At 49.7% G+C, this 21,551-nt stretch overlaps 1 protein-coding gene across 15 annotated transcripts in view; it reads right to left on the reverse strand.

Annotated features, from left to right (window-relative positions):
* Positions 1 to 21,551, reverse strand: part of LOC111075953 (basement membrane-specific heparan sulfate proteoglycan core protein) — a 44,201-nt gene that overhangs the window by 2,060 nt on the left and 20,590 nt on the right. The window contains exons 3-26 of one of the 15 annotated variants that reach the window (XM_041594494.1): positions 20,314 to 20,424; positions 19,845 to 19,967; positions 19,004 to 19,138; positions 17,078 to 17,256; positions 16,450 to 16,543; positions 15,576 to 15,749; positions 15,202 to 15,351; positions 14,898 to 15,030; positions 14,527 to 14,612; positions 14,195 to 14,317; positions 13,651 to 13,812; positions 12,987 to 13,262; positions 11,621 to 11,848; positions 11,214 to 11,504; positions 10,836 to 10,907; positions 10,618 to 10,632; positions 9,549 to 9,682; positions 9,387 to 9,480; positions 8,628 to 9,014; positions 4,580 to 6,810; positions 3,408 to 4,515; positions 1,201 to 1,352; positions 929 to 1,109; positions 81 to 681 (exon numbers count right to left, since the gene is read on the reverse strand). In XM_041594494.1, the coding sequence (XP_041450428.1) occupies positions 81 to 681; positions 929 to 1,109; positions 1,201 to 1,352; positions 3,408 to 4,515; positions 4,580 to 6,810; positions 8,628 to 9,014; positions 9,387 to 9,480; positions 9,549 to 9,682; positions 10,618 to 10,632; positions 10,836 to 10,907; positions 11,214 to 11,504; positions 11,621 to 11,848; positions 12,987 to 13,262; positions 13,651 to 13,812; positions 14,195 to 14,317; positions 14,527 to 14,612; positions 14,898 to 15,030; positions 15,202 to 15,351; positions 15,576 to 15,749; positions 16,450 to 16,543; positions 17,078 to 17,256; positions 19,004 to 19,138; positions 19,845 to 19,967; positions 20,314 to 20,424 (7,240 nt within the window). Of the gene's footprint in view, positions 1 to 80; positions 682 to 928; positions 1,110 to 1,200; positions 1,353 to 2,685; positions 2,872 to 3,407; positions 4,516 to 4,579; positions 6,811 to 8,627; positions 9,015 to 9,386; positions 9,481 to 9,548; positions 9,683 to 10,617; positions 10,633 to 10,835; positions 10,908 to 11,213; positions 11,505 to 11,620; positions 11,849 to 12,986; positions 13,263 to 13,650; positions 13,813 to 14,194; positions 14,318 to 14,526; positions 14,613 to 14,897; positions 15,031 to 15,201; positions 15,352 to 15,575; positions 15,750 to 16,449; positions 16,544 to 17,077; positions 17,257 to 17,667; positions 18,154 to 19,003; positions 19,139 to 19,362; positions 19,477 to 19,583; positions 19,716 to 19,844; positions 19,968 to 20,313; positions 20,425 to 21,551 lie in introns of all 15 variants that reach the window. The other 14 variants (XM_041594495.1, XM_041594497.1, XM_041594499.1 and 11 more) reach the window with 14 other exon arrangements.

A 21,551-nucleotide genomic window follows, 5' to 3' on the forward strand; every position in this document is an offset into this window, starting at 1 on the left:
TGCGGAGAGAGAGAGAGAGAGCATAAGAGACAGAATAGAATATGGCAACAGAATGGAGGCAGGCTGCTGGGATCACTCACCTGTCGTCGGTGGGTGGCTGGTCGCGACGCTCGATATAGACGCGAGCATCTTCGGTGTAGTTGCGATGGGTGCGCAGATCGTAGGCGCCACAGGTATAGGTGCCGGAGTCACGGACACTGGAGTCGCGCACCTCGAGCACATTGCCGCTGACAATGATGTTGCGCTGACCGCTCAGGGGATAGCCATTGAGGGACCACTCGTAGTGCAGATTGGCGCCGCTCGTCGACTGACAGGTCAGGCGGAAGGTGTCGCCCTCCACTCCATTGTACTCCTCCGGCTGAATGAAGACGCGTTCGCGCGGTGGCGGCGATGGCGGGGCACTGCTCTGCACATAGACATGCACGTACTTCTCGTCGCGATTGAGGCTGTTATCCGCCTGGCATCGGTAGCGTCCCTCGTCGGATTTGCGCGGCGAGTCAAAGATCAGGCGGGTGCCATCGGTGCGGGTCTGGGCATCGGCCTGGCCGTCGATGCGGGTCCAGGTGACAGTGGGCGCCGGATTGCCATCCACCTCGCAGTTGATCTCGTTCGGCTGGTACTCCTCGAAGGTCACATGATTGGGCAGGTGCACAATTTGGGCCGGCGAGCGTTGGCCTTCCTCTGCAAAATGCGAAAAATTAATAATAAAAAAAAGCAAAGGAATTATGAGGGATTTTAAGGGATGTTCTAGGCGTATGCTTGGGGGGATTCTTAGGGGATTCTTTGGGGAGTCTTTTAGCTACCATAGCGAGCCAACATTTCCTTGGCATATCCTTCAGTTAGAGCCGCAATGTCAGTGGAGTGTCAATGTTAATGATTAGCAAAACGGTTGGGCGGACGGGGGCACTCTGGGAAGCGGTCTACTCACGTGATATGGTGACGGAGACGGTGTCCTGGTAGGCACGCATTGTCTCGTTGTTCTCGGCATGGCACACATAGATGCCAGAGTCGCTGATCTGCAGGTTATACAAATGCAGCACTCCACCCTCCACTTCGGAATCCTCGGGCAGGCGGCTGTTCTGCTTGTACCAGCTAACGAGCACAGGATCCTGGAAGACAGCAACAGCAACAGCAACAGAAACAGAAACAGAATTCAGCATTCGGAAAAGTATATTTATATTTAATAGGCTGATTACTCACATTGTTCCATCGCATATGACCGCTGCAGCTGAGCGTAAGGGAGCCGCCAATGGGGACAATCGTGATCTGGGGCCTGGCTATCGACACAATAATCTGAGTGAGGGCATTATCTTCTGGCTCCTCCGGTTCCTGTTCGGGCTCGTTGCCTGTGTCTGTATGGGGTTTGGGTTTGGGGTTTGCCGCAGGATAAAGCACGCAAATAGATTAGATATTGGCGCCAAATGAAATTGAATATCGAGCACCCACAATCTAAGTTCCTCTACGTAGGATGTTAGTGACATTTTTTTGGTTGCGGTTTAATCACGCTTTCAGGGGTCGGGCAATTCCAAGTCTAAGTTTTAGTTTCGATTTTGAGGGGAGTAAAGGTAAAGGTACAGGTAAAGGTAAAGGGTAGGGCACCCGCTAGAGAGCTCTGATTATGGCGGAGATGGGCAACTTCGGTTTGGTAGAATAGGTTAGGTGACAGAAAGATCAGCTACAAATTACATGTATTCAATATTCTATACGGTGGATCGGATCGGCTAGTAATTGGGTACCCAAACTCTGGTGCGGACATCGATTGTGGAGGGTTAGTACGGGGTATATACGAGGTATATGTATATAAGGTAAAGTATAGCGACTAAATGATTCGACTACTTGAGCGTCATTCCTGGCCAATCGTTGGTGTCGTGGCTTAATGAATGCTCTGGCACACCCACACAAATAAAGACAGAGAGAGGGTGGTAGAGGGAGAGAGGGTGAGGGATAGGTAGAGAGAGAGAGTTACAAAAAACTACATGGGGGTAGGTAAGAACAAGTAAGACACATAGACTATATAGGGCTACGTTGATTTTAGATCAGTTACTCGCTCATCATTGAAATCATTATAGCGAGAGCATAAGATAATCGTACATCATCAGAGCGGGAGCAGCATCAGCTACACGTTACTACTCTGAGCTAGAGCATCTGTTACTCGCTCATCGCCAGAGCGAGCTTATTAAATACTCGCTTATCGTCTGAGCGTGAACGAGAGCAAAGAGCTTGAGCGCTGGCGAGTTCAATAGCTACACAGCGACAGCGAGTGAGACTGAACATAGACTTAAGCTTAGACAAAGAATGAGACAGTGAGAGAGTGAGGGTGAGAGTGAGAAAGAGAGGAAGCTAGTTCTAACCCAAGAATACGACGAGTACGAGTACAAAAAGTACTATGTACTGCGGGGGCTTGTGTTTAGCTCACAGACATACTAGTACGAGTACAAGAAGTTAGCTATGCTCTAAACATATACACACATAAGTATACTGCATGTCTACACAAGAGGAACATATATACTTTATAGAGTAGAGGAGAGTGTGTGCCGTCTATAACGAGTATATCGGTTATTATTTTCAGGTGTGAGGCAAGTACGAGTATTAGACAATAGAACAATATAACGAATAGAGTTTGCTTTTGGTTTGGTAGAGTGTTTCGTGTTCGTTCTGTGTTGATGGTGGGACTCTGGAGCGAACCTCTCAAGTGACAGCCGTAGCGCAGCTTGGTTATATTTCCTATGATTCTGTTGTCTTTATATATCAGGAAGGTGTCATTGTACGAGATTGTCTCGTTGGGCGCAATATCGAACTGAAAGCCGCTGCAACAGAATCCCCTGCTTATATCACATATCTTGGGTGGTTCTTCGATAATGGGCGATGTGTCTAGAATGTGGATGGATGGGAGTGTTTTTGTTGTTGTTTGTTTGTTTGTTTGTTGTTGTTTTGGGGTTGTACTTTCCAAGAGAATACAGTCGATGGTCCGACTCTCAGATACCCGATGCTATCCGTATTTTATTTACAATTTACAATTTGGATCTGGAACTATGTGGGCTATGGACAAACGGAGACACAGACTGAGTATAAATATTTCAAATTTAAACACTCCACGAGTATCGGGCATCGGGCATCGGGTATATTGAACTTGATCTAAGTAGAAGCCTTGACGAAAGATCGTTTAAGGAAGGACACGATAGGTAGGTAGATGGCTGGTTGGTTGGTTGGTTGGTTGGTTGGTTGGTTGGTGGAGAGTTCAAGAGAGGGGACAGAGAGTCGGCAAGTTAGATGGGAAACGGGAAAGAATATTCAGGGGGATCGGTGTATGGTTCGGTATGAATCAAGGCAGCGCCAGTCTGCAATCCGCAATCGGCAATCGCTTGTGGATGGATCTTCAGGTGAAGGAGACTCGACATTGGACTTACCGATTTCCCGACAGAGTTCACCCTTAAAGCGGGGCTTGCACTGGCACTCCGGGTAGCCGTTGCTGTCCAGGCGGCAGCCATCGCTGTTGTTCGCATCGCAGGGGCACAAACGGCAGGAGTCATCGGCATCGCGATAGTGGAGCGGGGCGCAGGTCTCGCAGGAGTTTCCGGTATAGCCGGCGGGGCACTGACACAGCTCAATGTCGATGGCAGCTTGGCTTTGGCCGGGGCTGGCATAGGCGACGGCGGACTCGAGGATCACGTCGCCGATGGAGGTGCGATCGGTTGGCACCTTGGGCGTGGCACGGATCAGAATGTGCTCGAGGTCGGAGAGGACGCTCATGAAATCGCTGCGGCTGGCGGGGACAGTGCGACCGCGATCCTTGCGCTGCCACTGACCATCCTCGTTGAGGCGCACCCTGTTGAGGCCATCCGGTGTCTCCTGGTTGAACGACCAAATCAGCGTCAGACCGTTGCCAATGAGGATCACATCCTGGCCGGGCACGCTGTGGCCGTTACGCGACTCCACGTGCAGCTTGTACTGCAGCTCGCCGCCGTAGGAGTGCAGCTGGTTGCCCAGCACACTGCCGCGCAGGCTCCAGAACTTGGGCAGGTAGGAGGAGTGCGAGTACGTGTACATGTTGGTGGCCACATCGAAGTCCAGGTTATTCTCGTCCTCGATCTGCCCGTCCTCGTTCGTCAGCAGCGGTGGATTCTTGAAGAAGTCCACGGGTATCAGCTGTCGGTAGAGCGGCGCCGAGCGGCACTGTGTCGACTGTCCGGAGCAGTAGCACTCCTTGCAACCGTCCGGATTGTCGGCAGACAGCCCATAGGTGCCCGGGCGGCACTGGTCGCACCGATCCCCGATTGCATTCGGCTTGCAGTAGCAGTAGTTGCCCTGGCAGCTGACCGTTCCCTCCGCCTGGCACCAGCGGCTGCATTCGCTCGTCTGGTTGCCCGGCTCCAATGGCCGGTATGGGGGCTGTGGCTGTGGCTCTGGCTCTCCTCCGTCCGGCTGGCAGTCGTACGGGCTGCCGCCAGTGGCGTCGCCCACATATCCGGCCGCACAGCGATCGCAGTAGGGTCCTTCCGTATTATCGGAGCAGTTCTAAGAGGGGAATATGGATTAATGCTGATCAGTGGGGGGATCGAAGGAATGGGGCGATACTTACGATACAATCGCCAGACTCGGCATCGCACTGGGTCGAGTGTCCGTTGCATTCGCAGGGCTCGCAGAGACCCAGATAGAGGCCGGCGTCATCGTCGCGCTTGTAGCCGGGGGCGCAGGCCTCGCACGAGAGTCCAATGTAGCCGGTGGGGCAGCGGCACTCCTCCACCTCGTAGGCGCGCTGGGTGCCCAGCGGTGTGGCGGTGGCCGTGTCGAGGGACACCTGCTTGAGGGCTCCCTCCTTGGTGCTGGTCGTGTACGTGGCCTTGATGTAGATGGCCGTAATGTTGCTGAGGGCCATCAGGGTGTGCTCGCGGTTGGCGAACTGCCCGTCGCTGCGCTGCCAGGCGCTCTCCTTGATCTCAACGGAGTACGAGCTGGCGGTGGTGGGGCTAACGGGCGACTTGCGGTAGTGGATGAGCTGCACATCTTCGCCGCTCTTGATCACCACATCGGGGGCACTGTTGCGGGACATCTGGCCGCCCGGCAGCGGGCTGTAGCTGAGGGTGTAGCTCAGCTTGCCGCCGTACGAGGTCAGTTTGTTGCCCAGAAAGACGGCCGGCAGGCTCCAGAAGAGCGTGTCCGCCCCGTGCTCTCCCTCGGCGTTGAAGCTCAGCTCCGAGCCGTAGGTGGCTATCTCCAGGCTCTGGGCCGTCGGACGCGTGTAGTCGCGCACCAGCTCGAAGCCGTGCGGTGCCCGGGTGCGGCCGAAGCTGCTCGTCACCTGGTCACGGTTCCAGGAGGTGCTGCCGCAGTCCACCTGGTGGCCGCTGCAGAAGCACTCGATGCAGCCCGTGTACGTGAACGAGTTCAGGTGGAAGCTGTTGGCGGCACAGCTGTCGCAGTTCTCGCCGACGACGCGGTCCTTGCACTGGCAGCTGCCGTCCGCATAGATGCTGTAGGTGCCGTCCACGTTGCACGACGACTCCGGGGTCTTGTGGCAGCTGCCACCCGGGGCCAGGGGGTTGCCCTGGTAGCCGGCGGCGCAGCTCTCGCACCGCTTGCCCGCGTATCCCTCGAAGCAGTTGCAGAGCACCTCACCGTCGGGACGCAGCTGGCAGCCGCTGGCAAAGTTGTTGCTGCCGGTCTGCGGGCAGGGGCAGTCGCGGCAGGGAATGCCGCGCCGCGGATCGCCGTACGTGCCGGCTGGGCAGGGCTCGGGGGTGAAGGGCACACAGTGGCCCAGCCAGGCGCCGCCGGGCTGGCGCACATAGCCGGGGGCGCAGCTCTCACAGGAGTCGCCCACATAGCCGGGCGGACAGGTGCACTTCTCCACGAGGGAGGCGCTGCCCAGGCCCTGGTCGACGGTGCCGGCCGAGTCGAGGGAGATGTTGATCAGATCCACCTCGCGGGCCACGCTGTCCAGGTAGCCCAGTCGGATGAGAATGTTGTCCACGTTGGCGAGTATCATCATGATCTCCTCGCGGGTGGCCTTGCGGCCGTCGGGCTTCTGCCAGCCGCCTGGCAGCAGGGGCACGCTCACCTTGTTGTTCTGCCCCGGCAGGGTGCGCACGCGGTGGGTGAGGGTGAAGCGATTGCCGGTGATGATCACATCGGGCCCGGACACTGGCCGTCCGCTGCCCATGTAGCTGACCTCGTAGCGCAGATGGCCGCCGTACGACTTGAGCTGGCTGCCCATGTAGTCGCTGGGCAGAGCCAAATAGGGCGTCTCCCGGCCGCCATAGACAACGTTCGAGGCACGGAACTGTACGCCATGGTGGAGGGTGAGCAGATCCTGCCCGCTGGTCGCATCATTGATCACGATCTGGCGGTAGGGGCTGAGCTCCACGCTCACCACGCGATGCGACAGTATCGGCGGCTGGATGGCGTACGAGAACAGATTGGCGCTCTCGCAGCTGCTGGCCACGCCGAAGCAGAAGCACTTGATGCACTCCTCCTCGGAGCGGGCGAGCATGTTGAAGAAGCCGGCCTCGCAGAACTGGTGACGGTTCGGTGTGACCGTCACAATGGTGTCCGGGGTGACAAAGTGCGTGCCGCGCGAGTTGATGATCTCGCAGGAGTAGGCACCGCTGTCCTGCACCTGCATGTCCGGGCAGTGGAGGGTGCCGGTGCCAGCGAAGCTCTTCGATTCACATTTCTCGGGCACATGGCCCCAGTTGAGGCGCCACACAATCGTCGGTATGGGTGTGCCGGTGGCCACGCATGTCAGGTCCAGGGGCTCGCTCTCGAGCAGTCCCTTCACTGGTGGCGGCGGACGAATGGGCACGGGCTCCACTGAGAATGAGCAGAGCGAAAGGGATTAGTATTCATGGTGGTATTTATTTAAATATACGTACATACATACATCATATATGTATGTATATACTTCAATGTTTATTAAATTGTTATTTGTTGTTGTATTTTTGCTGTTCTGTTATTTGTATCTTGTTAGTTCTGTTTTGCTGTTCTGTCAACTCCTATGTTATTTGCTCTGTTAACTGGTTTGTTATCCATTTAGTTATGCTATGTTAACTGTTCTGGGTTCTGCTCTGTTATTTGGTCTGTTATCTGTTCTGTTACTGTTCTGTACTGTATCCCTTATTCTTAGTTGTGGATCATAATTGGTACGAGTATTTATTTAAAAACATAAAATACACACTTCAATTGTTATTTGTGGGTTATATTTGTTGTTCTATTTGTTGTTGTTTTTGTATTTATTGTTCTGTTATCTGTTCTGCCATTTGCTCTGTTATCTGTTCTGTTATGTGTTCAGTTATGCGTTCTGTTATGTGTTCTGTTATTTGTGGATCTGTTCTTGCACATTGCACTGGCGCAGCTTTGCTCTGCGTTAAATTGTTCGAAATATTTTAATATTGTAATAGATTAAATCTATGTTATTAAGTGTGTAAATTATGTACCGACACATCACTGAGATGTAAATAAAGTGTGGGGATTGCTGCCAGTAATCAGTTAGTTGGTTGGTTGTGTGGGGCCTAGTGGCCCAAGTCCGTCTGTCTGGGCATCCTCGACGAGTGCATCGCCCTTGCTTGGCGGCCCCTCGCCCTCCCAGACCGGCTGCAGGCTGTCGATGTAGTCGTGGAACGCCTTGGCACAGCAGGCAACCGCCGGCAACGGGCCGGTGCCCAGCTCGTACACGTGGTAGGGGCAATCCTTGTGGTAGACGTACTTCCGCGGATACACCAGCGTCACATCGTTGGCGTTGCACAACTCCTCGAAGGCCGCGTGGTTGCCATGATAGGCGCTCAGCAGACTGGCATACCACAGGCCATATGTGACGAGGGGCAGCAGCGTCTCGGCAACTTCGGGCACTCCGAATGAGCCAGTCAGCTCCGGGACCAATGCGGCGGTGCGCAGCTTGTAGAGGATGTCCACCGGAATCCACTGGAAGCGGACGCACGCCATCAGGCGCCCAATGTGCTGTTGGCGCTCCGGCGGCGACTGCTTCACCCAGTGGAGGACCACGAAGAAGGCCTCCAACTCCTGATTGATGCCCAGCCGGTCACTCATCAGCATCGTTTCCAGATGAGTGACCGACAGCTGTGCAAAGTGCTCGGTGCCCACGAGGGCCAGGAAGTAGTTGCGGATGCTCAACAGCAAGTTCTCGCACACTAAATTCATCGTGGGGACATTCCTATATTGAAGGAACAGCTCGAAGGCTGACTTTTCGCGCGGTGCGTGGTTGCTGGCATCGCCGTCGCCGTCGCTGCCACTTCCACTAGCCGCAGTTTCCTCGTCGGCGGAATCAAACAAGGAGGTTATGGAGGTTATGGAGCTTGTTTCGTCGTTTGATTCGTTCGACATTTGTGCGCGAATTTTTGCCGAATTTACCGAGATTTTCCGGAATTTAATCGGATAAATTTTCAAGCGACTGCTGGACGAACTGAATTTTTGGGACTCCTACGGATAGCAACTTGTGAACTAAAAGCGCAAGGGTAATGTGATCTGATTTATTTTGATAGTCCTAGCCTGTGGCAGTTGGAACTACAGAAGCCTTCTTTGGGTTCAGTTTCAGGAAGAAATCTCAGCTCAAGTCTTTGAACTAGTCTTCAGTCTGTCAGTTAGGGATTGTTGGATATTGTTGGATTACTTACTGCAGCCGACTTCATCACTGCCATCGAAACAGTCGGAGACCTCGTCGCACTGGAAGCTCTTGGGTATGCAGTGGCCGCTGCGGCACTGGAACTCGCTGAAGCGGCAAGGTGCGCCGCTGGGCTGGGCATCGCAGGAGGTCTCATCGGAGTTGTCGCCACAGTCGTTCTCGCCATCGCAGCGCCAGGTGCGGTCCACGCACTTGGAGTTGCTGCAGAGGAACTGATTCGGCTGGCACTTGCGGCCGTGGCTGCAGCTGTGCTCATCGGAGCCATCCGCACAGTGTGGAATGCCATCGCAGATGTTGCTCTTGTCAATGCAGTCGCCGTTCATGCACGTGGCCTGGTACTGGCTGCAGGCTGTGCTCGGACGCGAGCCCAAGTCGTTATCTGGCAGGGAGTACAGAGAACAGGCAAGGAGTCAGTACAGCTAGAGCTTGTGGTGGGACGCGGGCCAACGGGCCAACCGGCTTACCAGGCCCACAGCCAAGCGGCATAGGGGATGGGAAGAGAGAAAGAGAAAGTTAACAGTTAGTTTGCACTTATTACCCCCCCACCATGTGACGCGGGAGAGACGAGTCACACAAGCCTACCTAGACCGAAGAACTCGAGATCAATGTGCGGCACTGTGCCATACCGGATGCGACTCGATTTGAGCTCCTCGTACTTGTGCTCGCCCCAGGCTGCATGCGTGTTGGAATGGATTCAACTTTGAGGTCTACAAATATCCCCCAGCACCCCACCCTTCTGAAGGATACTTACAGCGCTCGACGGTGAGGTGAACGGTGACCTGCTGGCCCTGCTGGTAGCTCGGATAGCCGACAGCCTCGCACACATAGGTGCCGGAGTCCTCCAGCTGGAAAAATGCAAAAAGTGTAAATGAGGCTCGAAAGCTTCTTGGGTTCTCAAGGGCTAAAGACTTACGCGTATATTGGGTATCTCCAAGCGTCCGCTGCGATCGGTGAAGCCTGGTGGCAGTGGCTGGCCGCCGGGCCGTGTCCAACGTACCTTGGCGCGGAATGGTCCCTCGTCACGGCAACGGAAGATCACCTCGCGGCCTACACAGCAGAGAGAACACGAGTGTTAGAAATAAGCCAACAGCGGACAGAGCTCAGGGGACGTGCAAGGTTTCAAGGGGTTCGGGGGGGTTCAACAGGCTGGGATGGATAGCAGTTCAGTGGTTCAATTTCGACTCTCAATTTACAACTCCATTTGTCGAGCCAATGGTTCGTGCTGGTTCGGGTGGTGCTCGTGTTGGTGTTGGTTTTTACCGTGTGTAATACATAAATACACACACATATGCATATGCATATATAATATATCATACGAATATCATAATAATATCATAAAAACTGTCAACACTTTCGTCTCATTTACGGACACATTGTGCGAATGTAGACAGAAGAGTCATGATAGGACATGTCGTTGCTCATTTCGCTCTTCACTCAAGCAAAGAGCGAAGTTTCGTTACTGCGCAACGACGCCACGAGCGAACGCAAAAATGTGTCTTTTGCTCTCCAACTGCGGAGAATGCGAATTCCTTGTTTGTGGCTAAGCTTAACTCTGTTTAATAGAAAGTTTACTTGTATTCAAATGTTCCTACACAATAATAGGAACGAACAAAACTAAAATTACTTTTCGCAGACACTTGTTTTGTTTTAGACACTGCAGACACTTTTTCTGCGAGCGCGCGCTTGATCAAATGTGCCTCTCTCTTTAGGTTGCTATTGTGAGAGACGAGCGTGTCTCGGCTCAAGCACAAGCGAAGAGAGCAAAAGTGTTCTGCTCAGAGTGGCAGCGGGAGCGAGTGTCCGTTGTGTGCTTCTGTTATTTTTTCAGAGACCAGAGACCGCAATGCAGAAAAATGTTGACAGTTATTTGCGAGATATGATATATGTATGATATATATGTATGTATGTATATTGTATTGCATGTATGCATAGATGCATATAGTAGGAGTGTGGGAGTACGAGTAGTAGTTAGGCCGACTTACCCTCCCTAATATATCCTGCGGGTTGTATTTTGTTTGTTTAACATATTATGGGTTATGGTCATTGGTATTTGGTTGTGGGTTAAGCATTTTAAAAGTAAGTAGTAATGGTACAACATTATGTAGAATCGAAGAAACGTATAGAACGAACATATACACATATATAGTGGCGAACGGCAAAGAGTGGTTCGATCGGTGTTAGATCGGTGTTAGATACTTACGCTCCTTGATGATCTGGCTGTCGGGATATGTCTTGAGATTCAATTGATTGGTGGTGCGTCCCGGCTCGTTGGCTGCCAAAATACAAATTAAATCCGTCAATTAGTTCATTGAGTCGACCGAATTGGCACAGAAGTTGTTTTAGTTGATGTTAGCGAGGATCACAGAGATGATACGATAGATAAGATGGAAAGATTCAAAAGTATGGATTATGTTATGTAGGTATGTATATTGCGATAGCCATAGCCCAAAGCTTTTGCTGTTGCTTTTTCTTTTAATTTTGCTCAGTTAGTATCTACTTTTTGGAGGGTGTGAGACGACAGTTTGATGTCCTTCTTTTTGGTTGTTTTTCTTTTGTTTTCGGGTCGCTGGCGACTTACGCTCGATCTCATTGCTGATCAGACCACAGTCCGCCTCATCGCTGCTGTCGTACGGACAGTCGACCAGCCCATTGCAGCGCAGTCCCAGGGCAATGCACGGCCCATTCTCGCACCGAAAAGATGTCGCCGGACAGATGATACGCAGTGGGGGACCACTGCTTGCGATCACTGGACCAGGACCTGGACCAGGACCTGGACCTGGACTGGCTGTTGTGGTGGTGCTGCTGCTAGTGGTGGTGGTGGTGCTTGTGCCACTTGTGGCAGCTGTTGCATCGGCCTCTGGATGGCGAGCTTATCATGGGGCAATAGGCGGAGCGTAGTAGGCACATGACGTTGATTGGATGTGTTCGATATGTGTGTGTGTGTGTGTGTGTGATTGGATGGAGATGGATGATTGCGATACTTACCGCAATTCTGCTCATCGGAGCTGTCCTGGCAGTCGGTCTTGCCATTGCAACGCACCGTGGCGCTCACGCACTGGCCATTGTTGCAACGGAATTGGTTCGGCAGGCACTCGAGCGAGCCGCCGCACTCCAGCTCATCGGAGCCATCGCGGCACTGTGGTATGCCATCGCAGGTGGACGAATAGGGGACACAGTCGCCGTTGTGGCAACGGAATTGATTGGAGGCACAGCCTGTTTTGGCACGATTGGCACGGGGGTAAAAAAATAAACAAGACAATTAGTTGATGGGTTGAAGTTCAGGCTGGAGGAGGGTTAACTGCTGCAACATCTGGAGGAGTAACCGAAAAAAAAAAAACAAAAAAAAAAGACAAAAGAAAGTGCATACACATGTTTGGAAGCATGCCAAAGCGGGGTCCATCTTAAAAGCGAAACTTAAAAGGGGAAATCATAAGACATAAGATATAAAATACTTAAAACTACAACTGGGTGGGGTGGAATACATAAACTACTATTTGTGGGGAGGGCTAAAACAAATAGGAAGCTGTTTATTAACCAATGCAATTCTGTTCATCGGAAAAGTCTTTGCAGTCGTAGTAGCCATCGCAGTGCTGTGTCGCGTTTATGCAGAATTGTCGATCGAAACACAAGAATTCATGATCCTTGCATTCAGTACCTGTGTGTGTGTGTGGTTTATTGAGTGTGTGTGGTGGGTTGATTGGTTTTATGGTGCAGCGAAATAAAAATAGAATGACACACACAAACAATGACAGTGAACAAAAATCAAAGCATAATAATTCGAGTATATGGAAGAAGGTGAGAGAGAAGAAGAGTCAAAGTGAAAGTGAAAGTGAGGAGAGTAAAAATGTAGAGAGACGGAAAAGAGAAAGAAAAACACACAGCAGAGATTAGCAAATGATAAATACGAATGTACATCAGTGGATATCAAGATGCCTCTTGGTGCCAGAAGCCAGACATGTGCTTACAGATACAGAGATACATACACAGAGATACAAATACTGTGCTCAAATCAAAATAATAATTTATACAGAGAGATCTGCGCGAGTTCCCTTGTTGCTTAATATTGCTTAATAATATTTTTGGTTATCTTATTGAGAGCTTAATTGAGAGTCTTTAATTGGATCTTCAATGAAAGCATGCTCTGGAATCCATCTGCCCATTTGGTTGATCAGTAATCGTATGACAACAAGTTAGATTTGTGATGGACATGCAGCTTTATATCCATTCATCGATCAGATCAGTGATCGATCCCTGCTTAAACTCTAAACCAAGATCATCCCCACATATTGGTGATGTTATGTTATGTTATGTTGGCTGACAGACAGACAGATGAAGAGTGAGGATAACTTACAATTGGCTTCGTCGGAACCATCCTCGCAATGACGGCGACGATCGCAGCGCTCACTCTCCGAGTAGCACCTGCCGCTGATGGGGCATTGGTGGATCGGACAGGGCCGGTGGGTCGGGTAGTGGCTGGATGGTGGTTGTATGGTATGGTGGCAGCCATGCTCGTCCCTGCCATCGCTGCAGTCGGACACACCGTTGCAGCGTATGGAGTGATTGAGGCACGAATCGTCGCAGAAGAACTGATCCGAACTGCAATCGGCGGCGGTTAGTCGTGTGGTGGCTATGAAGCGCAAGGCAGATGCAGATGCAGAGGCAGATGCAGGCCATGCATGGAATGTTGTATGTTGTATGGTGTATGTTGATATATTTATTTTGTGTTGCATATTTTGTGTGTTGGTTGAACATTATTTAAGAGTAAAGGGAGAGAGACAAGAAAGCAGAATGAGCTGAATGTTTCTTCGATTATACGGTTATACGGGTTATACGTAATACTTAATATTTATTTTCCTATCGTCACATTATGTATGCATGTGTATTATATACAAACCTGATCCAGTGTGGGGCAGATCTTATAGGCTATACGATAATATATATATATATACAAACTATGGCATAATGAAGGGTTCGGGGGGACTGTGTGTGTGTGTGGTAGACTGGACTTTGGTTACCATTTCCTATACAATTGACGGGAAACTCGTCCGACCCATCCCGACAATCCTTCCGATTGTCGCAGAACTGCTTGCGATCAATGCACTCGGAGCTGGCACACTGCCATTGGTACACTGGGTGGCAGGACTTTAATATGGGCACGCCCGCAGCGCCTCTCACATCTTTGTTTAGAGTTGGTGGTTGGTGGTGAGTGTTGGTGAATTGTGTGTTGATCATGGTGGGTTGATGGTGTTGGATAACGCAATAATGGAACGATAAAAATATCAAACGATGAACGAAACGTACTCTAGAGTAAATATTCTCAGTTATGTAGCAAAAGTCTGAGGCAAAGAAAACTGATTTGATAAGGGCCACAAGATTTCAAGTTCATTGTAGATATGGTAAATAATCTGCTCTGATTCTTTGATCGAAGCTGGAAAAGTGTTGGAAAAGTTCAAAGAGAAGCGAGAAATAAGAAACGAGTGACGGCAGACAGAGAGAGAGAGTGTGAGAAGTGAAGTGACAGACTTGGAATATTGTTTGAACTTGTTTGAATTTCGTTACCCGTCGGACAATTTCGCTCGTCAAAGCCATCGATACAATCCAGCTTGCCATCACAGCGGATCCTCCGATGGACGCATGTACCATTGCAGGCCAATAGAATCGGTGGACAGACGAACCGCCTCGCTTGAAATCACAGCAATAAAAATATCAACATTACGATCACGCGATTAAATCAGTGGCAAAGGCAAACCCCTACTGGAAACCCCAACAGAATCTACGTGTATCTACTTGGTAAATGGTACAATTAATTTGGAAGTACAGTGGAAAGTGCTGCCCGGATGTGATGAGGGAGGAGCTATGTGTGGATGTGTGGTTCATGTTTCATGTCTTACCGCAGTGGCGCTCATCGCTGGCATCGGAGCAGTCCGCTTGGCCATTGCACCGCTGACTATCGGCAATGCACTCGCCAGTGTTGCAGCTGATCGATGCCAGATTATCGATAAATATCGTTTATCGGATGAATGATGTTTTGATGTGGATTCGATGATGAGTGTGGTTGGTGGTGTTGGTGGTGGGGTATTTTGGTGTTTTGTGCGTGTATTTGAGTTTGTTTTTGTGTTACCCATTACATGGAAGAGTAAAGAAATAGTAAATGTTATCCATCGTCGCTGGTCGGGTACATGGGCTGTGGCAGGGAATGGGAATGGGGGGATAGGTATGGGGCATGTGGCATGGGGGATGGGTTATGTTGGGACAATCTTACAGATATGCATCGTCGCGGCAAAAAGTACAGTTGCGCTCATCGCTGCCATCGTTGCAGTTGGCAATGCCGTTGCACAGCTGATCGCGCGGCATGCAATACTCGTCACACTCAAACTCGTTCTCTAGACAATGCTCTGTGAATGATGATATATGGTATATGGTTTCTGGTATATGACTGGATATGATATGTATGTAGATGTTAGCTGTGTGTTAGCTGTTTAGTTTTAGTTTTCTCTCCTGTACCACCAAACTTAAGAGAGAGAGAGAGAGTGAGACTCTCTCGTTCTCGTTATTTTTGCTTTTACCTGTAAAGGCCGGGCAATCGAGCTCATCCGTCTCGTCGCCACAGTCCGTATAGCCATCGCACTTCTTCTCTAACGGCAGACACTGACCCAAGTCACATTCAAACTCAAGGATATCACATTCATTCAATGGATTGTTGTCCGGGTCTGTGTCTGTTTTCGTGTGTATGTTGTGCGAGCAGTTTTCGTGTGTGTTTTGTTTGTTTTGGTTTTTGTTTTTTCGAGTTTTGATAAAAGATAAAAGAGATATAAAAGAGAGAGAGAGAGAGAAATGTTATGCAAAGGGGGGGGGGGGGGTCACATAAGCTCAAAGTTTGATATTGTTATTGGGCACGTCTTGGACTTTAAGCTTGGGTATTTTGTGGTTGGGGGTCTACCGTAGTCAACATCCTCGTAATTAAACAGACAGTTGTACTCGTCGGTCCCATCGGCACAGTCGGTGATGCCGTTGCAGCGCTTATACCCCGATATGCAGCTACCATCGCCGCACTGATACTGAAAGCTCAGGCACTCGACGCCCAGCCGGGTCTTATTGAACTTGTCCTGGAAGTCTGTGTGTTGTGTGATTCGTAGGGGGATTTGGTTTTGTTTGGTTTTGTTTTGTGATGATTGTGGTGATGTGATGGTGTGTGTTTGTTGCAGTAGATATCAGATCGGATATCATGTATCAAGATCGAGTCGGCAGAGTGTGGCAGAGTAGCAGCAGGAGGGAGTATCAGGATAATCAGAGCAGAGTACAGGATAGACATTTACACACAGGACAGTGGGAGAGAGCGTGTACAGCGCGTACAGGAGAGCGTAAAACGAGAGTAAAAATCATGTGTGGAAAGAGAGATAAAAACAGAAAGTAAAGTTAGCAAAACAAAGTTCCATACTTTGTTAAAGGTTTTGAAAGGAATAGGACTAGGAGTATAGATTGGGGGCTAGGACTAGGATAGATAGGGGGTGAGTGCATCATCTAGCGTGTTAGCAAAATCAACCAATTAGCTAAGAAGGCTACTTAAACGTCTAGATTATATATTGAAATTCAATCGACAAGAATCGGGTATTAGCATTGGGTCTCTCACAATTTAACTTTTGACTGAAATTATTAGACTATATGCGGAAAGAGCATTGCATGTCATGTTGTTGTGTGAAGTGGCGAAATGGTGGAAGGCATAGAGAGAGAGGTGCGAAGAAGACAGAGTGTGGGAGAGAGAGAGAGAGGGGGGGAGAGAGAGATGAGAGAGAGAGAGAGAGAGTAGTACTTACGGCATGCACTCTCATCGCTGCCATCGCGACACTGAGATTTGCCATCGCAGACCTGCGTCTTGGGTATGCAACCGCCGCCGCGTTGACACTTGTACTGTGTTGCATGGACAAAATGCATGAGTATGTGTGTGTGTGTGTGATGATGTATGTGTGTGTGTGTGTGTGGGGGTGGCAGGTACAGTGCGTGTCAGTACTGGTATAAACTTGAATTCAGCCATCGATTGCAGTAATTGATCGATTAAAGTCAATCTTTGTTTGGTATTAGTTATCGATTGAAGGCTGCCATCGATTTTCATTAGTTATCGCTTTTACAAAACTCGAAATTTTAGTTTATTGATGAAATTTATCGACCACAGCCATTTATCGATTTTAATCAGTCATCGATTGGAATAAGTTAAATTAACGTAAACTGTTCGGTTTACTCAACCACTGATCAGAATGAAAGTGACTGGAAGCTTTGCGTTATCGCTAATCGATTGAGTTGTGTAATTAAATTATCGTACAGTAATCGAGAGCAGCCAGCTATCGCTTGCAATCGATATTCGAAGACTAAACAACGCACTGTAAGTTTGGGGATGGGGTGTATGATTTGTATGAATGATTTGTATGGTGGTGACTGGTGGCTCACCTTGTCGCTGCTGCAGTTGCACAGAGCATAGTCCTCGTCTTCGTGATGGCCACAGTCAGCGATGCCGTCGCAGACGCTCTCAATCGGTATGCAATCACGATTGTGGCACGCGAATTCGATGTTTTCGAGGCAAATGCTTGGCCCTGATGATGGCGATGATGATGATGATGATGAGTAGGCTAAATGTATTTGTTTGTGTTTGTGTTTGTGGTTTGGTTTGGTTGGTGTTGATGGATGGGTGACACAACAGGGCATATAATCATGGCAATAATAATTTAACAAGCCCGAACGTGACCGAGAGAGAGAGAGAAAGAGAGATAATGTGGTTGAAATAGAGATAGCCAGAGAGTGTTTGTGGCAGTGGAGAAGGAGAGAGCACGATGTATGAGGCATATCAATTATAAAAAATATATACATATATATAAATTAAAAGCTAAAGTAGGTTTCAATGTTTCAAACATGGCATGCACTTCGGCGGTTACCCGCTGTTTACTCCCGCTAACCCGTTACGCGCTACCCGTCACCAATGGCCCCAGAATGTATGCTACATGCTACATCCACAGAAACTACATCTGTGGGAAGACACCTACTCGCTATCATTGTTGCTGTTGTTGCTGGGTAGGTCGTTGTTATTGGGTTAGTGGTTGTGGCAGTGGCAGTTTGTGGCGGTGGTCGTGTCGTTACTCCTCCGCCTGCTCCTTCTCTTGCTCCGTCAGTGGTGCTCCGCTCCAGCGCACCGGGTGAGACGATCCACGGCGATGCGGTGGTGACGCTGACAATTGGCGGCCTGCGCGTCTTCGGCGGCGCCTGGTACCGCTCACAGTCCGCCTCGTCGCTCAGGTCGTTGCAGTGGTAGAAGCCATCGCAGCGCAGGTGCAGCGGTATGCAGATGTCCGTGGTGACGCAGTGGAATTGATTGGAGGCGCACTTGTTCTGGGTATCAGCCTTGTCGTACCTGCCCACCGGCAGGTACTCAGTGCCCAGCTCCTCGTTGTTGTCGCGGCCCAGCTTGGGCGCCGGTCGAGGGCGCTCTAAGGGTATGCCAATCCCCGCGTCTTCCTCTTCGCGGGAGAGGTCTGTCCACAGATTTCAGGGTTAGCCGCATGCATGGGCCGGGCCGCATTGATTGATTTCGTTATGTTGGTTATGTGGCGTAAGGGGAGGGGGGAGGATAACCGATAACCGATAACCGCATGCAGACCGTTGGGTTTTTCATTGGGTTTTTCATGGGGGCGGTGGGGGATTCATGCAAGAATTTTGTTTGTATTTGTTGTATTGTTTTTGTTGTTGTTTCGAGCCAATGATGACGTTGTTTGTTGTTGCAGTTGCAGTTGCATTCGCAGTTGTTCCAATACAGGGTTGACGTGCGATTAATCGATTAATTTGGATTTGTTGGATTTGTTGGATTTTTTGTTTTTTACATTCGATAACCATAACCGAGAGGGGGTTGGGGCGGGGGGAAGAGAAATAAAATGTTTGGTGTTAAAATTGAAAAAATCAAAGAGAGACACGGAGAGAGAGAGAGATATCTCTCGTTTTCGGCCACACTTAACACTTATCGCGTACAGCACGTAAAGCAAGCGATAGTTTCCGATAACGATTGGCAATCGTTGCGAAGCGAAACGTAGAAGGGTAAAGAGTAAAGAGAGTCGAGAAGAGAGCACACAAAAGACAACAGAAGAACAGCGATACGATTTACCAGCACCAAGGATTTTAGTTTACCAAAAAAGAGGAGCAGCAAAAGGGGTAGCAAAAGCAAAACAGAGACAGAGAGAGAAAACTCGATAAATACACAATTATCGCTTATCGATTATCGCTTATCGCTTATCGATAGATAGATATACACACACAGAGACGTAGAAACACAGAAACAAACAAAGAGAGAGAGAGAGGAGAGAGAGTACTCGGTACTTTCTCCGGACTTACCACAGCTGATCTCGTCTGTGTAATCGTTGCAATCGTATATGTTATCGCACACCTGACGCATCGGTATGCACTCACCAGTGCCGCATCGGAACTCATCGAACCGACACTGCTCATCGTCAACGACACCAAAGCCACCTGCATGACGATCGGAATAGCACTCGTGTTCTCGTTTTCTTTCTTGCATTTTTTTTGGGCTAGTGTGATGTGTGTGAAGTGTGTGTGATTGAATGCGTGACAGGGACAGCAAGGGTCATAGGGTGAGAGAGAAGGAAGGGCACTTACCTCTCTTCCTTCCAAGCGAAAGCCATTGAGCAACACATTTTTGGTTTTTTGTTTCGTTTTGTTCTACGTATACTCACCCTCGCAGTAGCGCTCATCGGATATGTCCTCGGGACAATCGATGTTGCCATTGCAGAGCAGCTCCTTGGCAATGCAGGTGCCGTCATCGCACTGCCACTTGTCGTACAGACAGGCTGCGTCCAAAAAGAGTGAGCGTGGGCAGAGAGACAGAGAGAGAGAGAAGGTGGGTGGACTATTGAAGGGAAAAGCGTCTGAAATTTGGTGGGGGGGGAACACCTACGACAGCCTTCCTCATCGGAACGATCGTGCGGACAATCGGCGCGACCGTCGCATCGATGAACAATCGAAATGCAGCTCAGATCCCGGCAGGTGAACTTGCCCTTGGGGCAGGTATACCGCAGCTTGGGCACAACTACTCGGGGGGCGGGGCAGCATGGAGACACAAACAATCGGAGTGGAATCAAAGATGAATGACAACAGAGTTGATGATGGTTGATTGGGTATGAGTGGATGAATGATTCACTGATCGCTGGCTACTCACTTCCGTCGCAGTGCTCTTCGTCGTCGCCGTCGCTGCAATCGGCATGGCCGTCACACTGTTGGCTGACGCTGATGCAGCGCGTGCCGTCGCGGCACTGGTACTCCATGCCACTGCAGGCGGCGGCTATGGGTTAGTTGTTGTTGGTTTGTTTTGGTGTGGCAGGTTGTTAGTATATCGATATGGTTGTTGCAGTTATTGTTGGGGGTTTTGGGGGCAAGCAAAAACACACAGAGTGACAGAGAGAGAGAGAGAGAGAGAGAGAGAGAGGTATACATAGGTTAGTGAGATGTTTTTTTTGGTTAGTATTCAGCGAGTGTTTCCCCCTGGCTTACAGCTAAAAAAAGGTGTGTCTTAGCCTAGGGTTTCGATCGATTTTCGATGGGTTATTAGCACTAGATACAGGATACAGTATACAGTTATAAATAGTAGCTACACTTGTGGGTGACCCCACACAGCAGTTGGCACTTACGGCACTCTTCGTTCTCATCATCGCCATCGGGACAGTCCTCGCGATAGTCGCAGCGCTTGCCCGCATCAATGCAATGTCCACTGCGGCAACGGTACTCATTCGGCTGGCATTCTGCAATCAGAAGATGGAAAAACGAGCCCATAAATAAATATATATACGGAATATAGTACAGGAGTTTGTGTGTGTGTGTGTCTGCAATTAGATGACAGCCGGATGCAGTTTAACAAGCACTTCCTTCCAGTCACCAAAAAAGTCCTGCAAAACCCAAAAACCCAAAACCCAAAATCCAGAATCCAAAACCAGACTCTCGGCTGACACTTCATTCAACTTGAAAGCAAAAGTTTGTTAGGTGTTTTTTCGGTGTTGTCTGATAGACACAACCTCCTCCATGAATTGGTATGGTATGGTGTGTGGGGCATGCCCCAGCAGCAGCAACAACAGCAACAGCAGCAGCAGCAGCAGCAGCAGCATCGTTAGCCACAGTTTCCTGTGCATGTTTCCAGTCAGCCCTTTTTTTTTGTACCCTTTTGAACCCTTTCTGCTGCTGCTGCCAGCTCTCCCCACCCCTTCCACTCCAGCCAAACGCATAATATTTCATATAGCAACAGCAACAGGATACAACAAAAAAAAATATAAAAAATAAACAACAATTTAAGCAATTTTACAAATATTTTTAGATAATTTTTGTCGCCCTTTTCGCGCGCTTCGAAAGTATGCGAGAAAAATACTTTGTGACGCAGCGCGGATTTGATTACAGAGAATGCGAAGGAGCGCGCAAAGGAGTGTGGGCAGGGGGCCAAATGGATGACACAGAGCATGGAACGTAGAAGCGAGAGCCGCGAGCAGAGGGCTAATTAAAAGCAAAGAAAAGTTAAGCGAACATTAGAGATGGCAGGAGCAGGAGGAGGAGGGGCAGAAGGTGGCGGTAATCAGAGCACAGCTTAAAGCCAAAAGCCAAAAGCCAACAGCTCATTCAACAGCAAACAATTAGCAGGGATTATACACGTACAATAAATACAAATAAAAATCAGGAAACAGAACCCGCACTCTGCGGACCAGAAGAGGCTGCGACAGCCAGCCCCAAAAGCCACACAAGGAGTATTGAAGGAGTATTTTAAGAGAGGACAAAGCTGATACAGGGAACTTGTTTCCATTACATTTTGCCTGTCAAAGTAATCTGTTTGCTTGTCATTAATTATTAGTTGATTGCTTAAAAATATCTAAAAGATGCGAGCACG

The sequence above is a fragment of the Drosophila obscura genome, unplaced genomic scaffold (assembly GCF_018151105.1).
Source record: "Drosophila obscura isolate BZ-5 IFL unplaced genomic scaffold, ASM1815110v1 contig_29, whole genome shotgun sequence".
Classification (NCBI taxonomy): domain Eukaryota; kingdom Metazoa; phylum Arthropoda; class Insecta; order Diptera; family Drosophilidae; genus Drosophila; species Drosophila obscura.